General features: G+C 38.2%; 1 protein-coding gene across 3 annotated transcripts in view; it reads left to right on the top strand.

Moving 5' to 3' along the window:
- The first annotated feature begins 411 nt into the window (after nt 1–411).
- Nucleotides 412–6,000, top strand: part of fmn2b (formin 2b) — a 120,809-nt gene continuing 115,220 nt past the window's right edge. For 2 of the 3 annotated variants that reach the window (XM_084433744.1, XM_084433743.1), the window contains exons 1-2: nt 412–493; nt 4,103–5,054. In XM_084433744.1, coding sequence (XP_084289870.1) covers nt 490–493; nt 4,103–5,054 — 956 coding nt within the window. In that variant the 5' untranslated portion in view covers nt 412–489. Of the gene's footprint in view, nt 617–4,102; nt 5,055–6,000 lie in introns of all 3 variants that reach the window. The other variant, XM_084433745.1, reaches the window with a different exon arrangement.

Raw genomic sequence — 6,000 nt, 5'->3', positions numbered from 1 at the left:
TTTTTCTTTGAACTGTTTTTCACATAAGTATTTACACACACACTCACTCACGCACGCACGCACTCACACACACGCACACAAACACTCACTCTGTCTCTCTCACACACACACACACACACACACACACACACACACACACACACACACACACACACACACACACACACACACACACACACACACACTCGTGTAAGATCAAACTCGTGTAATGTTACACCACATATGTTTCCCTGACTCAGATCAAGTTTGACTTTTCTTTCTTTCTGTAAAATGTTGATTTCACTGGTTGATTGAGTCGCACTGATGCTCAAACCTCGCCGAGCCTCCGCCGGTTCTGCGTGTAATGACCGTCACTGGCCGCTGGGTGTCGCTGTCGCAGCAGGAATCACGCGCGCGCGCGGCGCAGGTGACGCGTATTACACCAGCCGGCGGGAAAGACGAACACACACACAGACACAGACGGTGTGTTTAAACAAGCTGCACTGATTCATGAGTGAGTATGACACGAGACAACCCCACAAACACGGTGTTTTACACAGAAAGCCAGAGTTACAGGCAGTTTCTCTCCGTTCAAGCGCGTTTCCATCAAGTTCGACAAGAGTTACGGCATAAATAGGTTTGTCACATTGGTTTTCGTCGATTGGTTTTAAAATTCAGAATCCGACTTAAAGCCTTTTAGTGTCTTTGAACTGAAGAGATCTTACAGTCCAGTTTGAGTTCAGACTCGCATGAGTTGAGCTGGTGTTCTTGATTAGGCTCGAGTCACTGTCAGTCATTAAAGTCCTTGATTTCGCGTTAACAATCAACTATCTTTTTGAGTTTACAATTTGCCAACGACAGAAAAACGAAAATAAGATGGGAGGAACAAAAACATGCGGGTAAGAGATTAATTTACCAACCAAATTAAGAGTTATAATCACTGCAAACGGCTGACCACGCGCGTTCACTGTAACCGATGACGTCATTGCGCGCGTGCACGGTTGACTCAGCTGAAACTACTGTAAATGTCAAATAAGAAAATATTCTTTTTACTTTGTTAATGTAGGCTAATGGTTTCTGATTGCAGTAGACCTGAAGCATGCTAATTTATCAGTAGAAAATGAATAACTGAAGTACCACATGTTATCTGAACATGATAAATGCTTTTTGTATCTTTAATATACGAGTTTAAGCTGAAGTTGGGGAATAAAATGCATCTCTGAACAACATAGTTGTAACACTCGTTTATATATCACTGTAAATTTAGTCTTCAGTTCACACATTATTTTCAGTTTCATTTCTTAAAGTTTGATTCTGCTGCCAATCCTATAAAAACACTTATTTTTAATCTCTTTTCCCTAAATGACCGAGCTGAAACAGTTTAAATGTTTCTCGCTACTGCAGCGTGTTTAATTTAGCGGAATAATTGATAGTCATTATTGCAACATTAGTATTTTTGTCACATTTATTTATGCTTTATCCAGGACAGATCCTTAAAGCAGCTTCACAGAGACAAACAGGAGAATAACTGAATCGATTATGCAAAATGTATCAAATAATATGAGATTCAAATCCAATAAAATAGTATTAAAGACAATAGTGTGAGTTAAATGCTCTGTCCAGTTTTACAGTAAAAAAACACACTTCAAATGAGACTAATGCATCTGATGAGCAAACAATAGACAAGTCTAACCATATATATATGATATATATTGTTTAAGTTTAACTGGAAAAAGCTGCCTCTGCCACATGAGAAATTGTGAGAAGTCCTCTTTACACTAAATGACTGCGGTGGAATGAGTTTAAATGCATGTTTAGTTTAGCAGTGTGAATTTTTAAAGCTTAAGTGGAATTTTAAAATTAGATTTATTTGTATTTATTAACTGTGTATTAGGGTTAAGCATAAGCTCAAAATGGAAAATTGTGAGAATTATTTTCTAGCTTGTAAATCAGGTCACATCCTACTCTTTAAACACGCTAAAGTCCTATAAAACACTTTTCTTCTCCGTTGACATTAGTTGTAATGTTTCAGTAAGAGGAAGTGTTTTTTTAAGCTTAAGTGAAAAAAACCCCTCAAATTTATTTTCTTATAATAAAAAAAAAATATATATATATATATATATATATATATATATATATATATATAATATATATAATATATTTTAATTAAATTTATGAATATTTACTAGTAGAGCATAATAAAAAATGTAAAAAAAAATGTTAAGTATGATAATATGGTAACTTATCACACTGAAGTAGGCTGCTTTACAATTAACAGTATTTAAAATAAAAGTTCTTCTTTTGGCAAAATTACATTTCATTAATGGCCTAAACAGAGGCTTTACTTCCTTCACACTTAATGATCAGTGTTTCATTACATCACTGTTGGAAAACTCTTATCAGAATAAAAAAAAAAGTTTATAAAGGCCATTTTTTCCCCTTTATACATTGAATAATTTACATTGAAAAATTATGACTGTATTAAATGATATTATGAGTGTAAATATTTTTTTAATTTACAAATAAGGAATGTTGAAAAGAATGATACTTTGAAACTAAACCGCCAGTAGGTGGCGGCGGGTGACCGTGTTAATGAGCGAGTCATCGAGTCATTCGTTCAAACGGCTGATTTATTCAGAACGAGTCGTTTAATGGATGAGTCGTTGAATCTTTGACTCAGCCGATTCGTTCAGGACGCTGAATCGTTCAGTGATGACACACGGCTAGTGCTGCTGTGAGGTGGCGGTGCTGCTGTGAGGTGGCGGTGCTGCTGTTGCTTTCGCTGCTGAAACAGAACAAAAACAGTCATTGCGTCTAAAATGTAAGTGGCTTAATTTAATCTATTTGTTTATTGAACTGTAATGAAATCAGTGTCTCGGTTTCATCCGTGATGGTATTCAGGAAAACAGCACTCTGGTCATGTGATGTTTCCTAATAAATGCGCGAGCCTCAACAGCACAACTGTGACCGTCAGTGCATTAATTAGGCCTATATATTATCATCACCCATTGGCTGTCAATCGGCACTTACATTAAATTAAATAAAATCAGAATCGTCCTCACGTTTTCGGTGATTGTCTAGTTATTTTATTTTAAAATGGTTTTAATCGGGACATTTGTCTGGTTGGACAAGTACAATTATCTCTCACTTGTCCCTTCAAAGAACACACGTGTCCCGGACAGGCCTTAATGTCGAGCCCTGATAAGTTTTCCTTGATTGGTTTTCCCTGAAGAGAATTACGGTGTTGAAAACGAAAGTAAAAGAGTGACAAACGTTCATTGTGTTTAACCGTGATGAGAGATCCGTGTCTTTATTAACCTCAACAGCACTATCCGCAAACTATATGTGTATGTGTGTATGTATATTATACAGTCGTGCTCAGAATTAATCATACCCCTGGTAAATATGATCAAAAATGGCTGTAAAAAAATAAATCTGCATCATTTATCCTTTTGATCTTCCATTCAAAAAATTAGCAAAAATTACACACACACACACACACACACACACACATATATATATATATATATATATATATATATATATATATATATATATACACACACACACACACACACATACATTATATATATATGTTTGTGTGTATATGTGTGTGTTATAATTAAAACAAATACATAAATTTCATAAAATATATAAATGAAAAAAAAAGGTATATATATTTATAATAATTTAAGAAAAATATATAAATAATATAAAATAATGAGGTTAATTAAGTCTTAACAGCTACTTTATATTTCAGTGTGTAAATCAGTTTAATATCCCACCATTATTTCCATATCAGTCTCATTAACTGCTGTCAATCAAAACAATTATTTTTTTATGATTATTTTTAATAATGAGCTGAAATGAGTTTAAATGTCTGCAGGAATAAGTGTTTTAAGCTTGAATGAGAAGAAAAAACTCCACATGAATTATTCCGAGTGTAAAGTGAAGCTGTTCATTAACGCATTGATGCTTGTCTTAAAACAAATATAAAAAACAAATATATTATTAAGTGTTTTAGGCTTAAGTGCAAAAAACAAACATGTTTTCTAACAGCTAGTTTGTATTTCCGAGTGTAAAGTGCAGCTGTTCATTAAGGCATTGATGCTTGTCCCTGCAGCTGGTGTGTGTGTGTGTGTGTATGTGTGTGTGCGTGTGTTTGAGGCGATGCAGAAGCTGGAGATTCCCGCGATCGGACACAAGCTGCTGAAGGCCTTGAGTCTGGGCCGACGACAGCGGCTCATCTTCCCCCACACGCACGGTGAGGATCCGCTCACATGCACGCGCGCGCATGTCCCTCGGGATCGACGCCCCTCCCTTCCCGCATCCGATCGGGATGAGAGCGAGAGCGAGCTGCTGTATCTCTCCTTCGTCACAGCCTCGTCTTCCTCACGCCTCTCATCGTCATCATCCTCATCATCCTCACCCGAGAGCGAACACACCAGACACAGGCATGGCGTGACAGAACCGCTGATCATGGGAAACCAGGACGGGAAGCTCAAGCGGGAAGCAGGAGTGGCGGATGAGAACGGGGCTCACGAGGGTGTAAAGAAAGGGAAGAAATCACACGGGAAAGCGGGGGAGGGAGGGAAGAAGAAAAGCAAATCGGACAGATCCTCAGTTTTCCCTCACATCCGCAAGCGCAAGAATCTGAAAGCCAAGGGATTCCTGAGCGCATCCAAGGAAGACGCGTTAGATGAGCTCGATAGCGCTCAGTCTCAGTGCAATAATAAAACACCGGATCTCTCCGGGGATGAGCTCGGACACTCCGATGCCGAGACCGAAAGGCCTCGTGCGTCTCTCCTTCCCGACGGGCCCGAGGAAGAGGAGAAGATCCGAAGCTCCGGATCCGACACGGATATGTACAGCTTCCACTCGGCCGCCGAACAGGAGGATTTACTGGCTGACATCCAGCAAGCCATCCGGATCAAACAGGGAGTGATGCTCAGCGACGTCGAGATCCCGTTGGAAAGGGATTGGAAAGCGAACACCCCGACTCCTGATTCTCCCGAGCCGTTCACAGTGCTGGAAGCCTTTCCCAAACAAGGGAACCAATGGCTAGGCAAGGCAAGGCAAGTTTATTCGTGTTGCATTTCATTCACTATGGCTTTAAGTGCATTATGCAGAACGGGGACACACAATATAAGGAAGAATAGAACGAGTCGCCCGGGAATATTTGTGGCGATACATTTTATGGGTCAAAAGTCATTAGGATATTAAGTAAAGATCATGTTCCATATGAAGATATTTTGTACATGTTCTAGGCATGAGGTATAAATCTCAATTTCACAACATTGACCCATGTGACTGGTTTTGTGGTCCAGGATCAAATATGATAAACGATGATGCACAGATAAACTTCTCATCTGGCAAAACACCGGTGTATTATATTTTCCACAGCTCCCAGTTCTCCACTGTTATAAACACGCGCACGTCAGGCAAGGCAAGTTTATTCATGTTCCACAGTTCACACACACCGGCAATTCAATGTGCTTTACAGAAAGGAATCATAATAATCACAATAAAAGCAAGGAAAACTAAAACGGTCATGAGATGAATTAAGAGTAAACCGATAATGCACACACTACCGGTCAAAGGTTTGGGGTCAGGAAGATTTTGTAATGTTTTTAACAGAAGTCTCTTCTGCTCACCAAGGCTGCGTTTATTTGATAAAAAACAATAAAAAAAAAACAGTAATATTGTGAAATATTACGACAATTTAAAATGACTGTTTTCTATGTGAATATTCCTGTGATCAAAGCTGATGTTCAGCATCATTACTCCAGTCTTCAGTGTCACATGATCCTTCACACATCACTCTAATATGAGGATTTGATCCTTAAGAAACATTCATTATTATCAGTGTTGAAAACGGTCGTGTACAATTTCTTTTCAAAATTCTTTGATGAAGAGAAAGTTCAAAAGAACAGCATTTATTTAAAATAGAATATTTTCTAACATTATAAATGTCTTTACTGTCAGTTTTGATCAGTTTAGCTCATCCTTGATGAATAAAAG

The sequence above is a fragment of the Rutilus rutilus genome (genome assembly GCF_951802725.1).
Source record: "Rutilus rutilus genome assembly, chromosome: 16".
In the NCBI taxonomy this organism is placed as follows: Eukaryota; Metazoa; Chordata; class Actinopteri; order Cypriniformes; family Leuciscidae; genus Rutilus; species Rutilus rutilus.
Note: the sequence above shows the minus strand (reverse complement) of the source record. Positions and strands in the feature narration are given on the sequence as shown.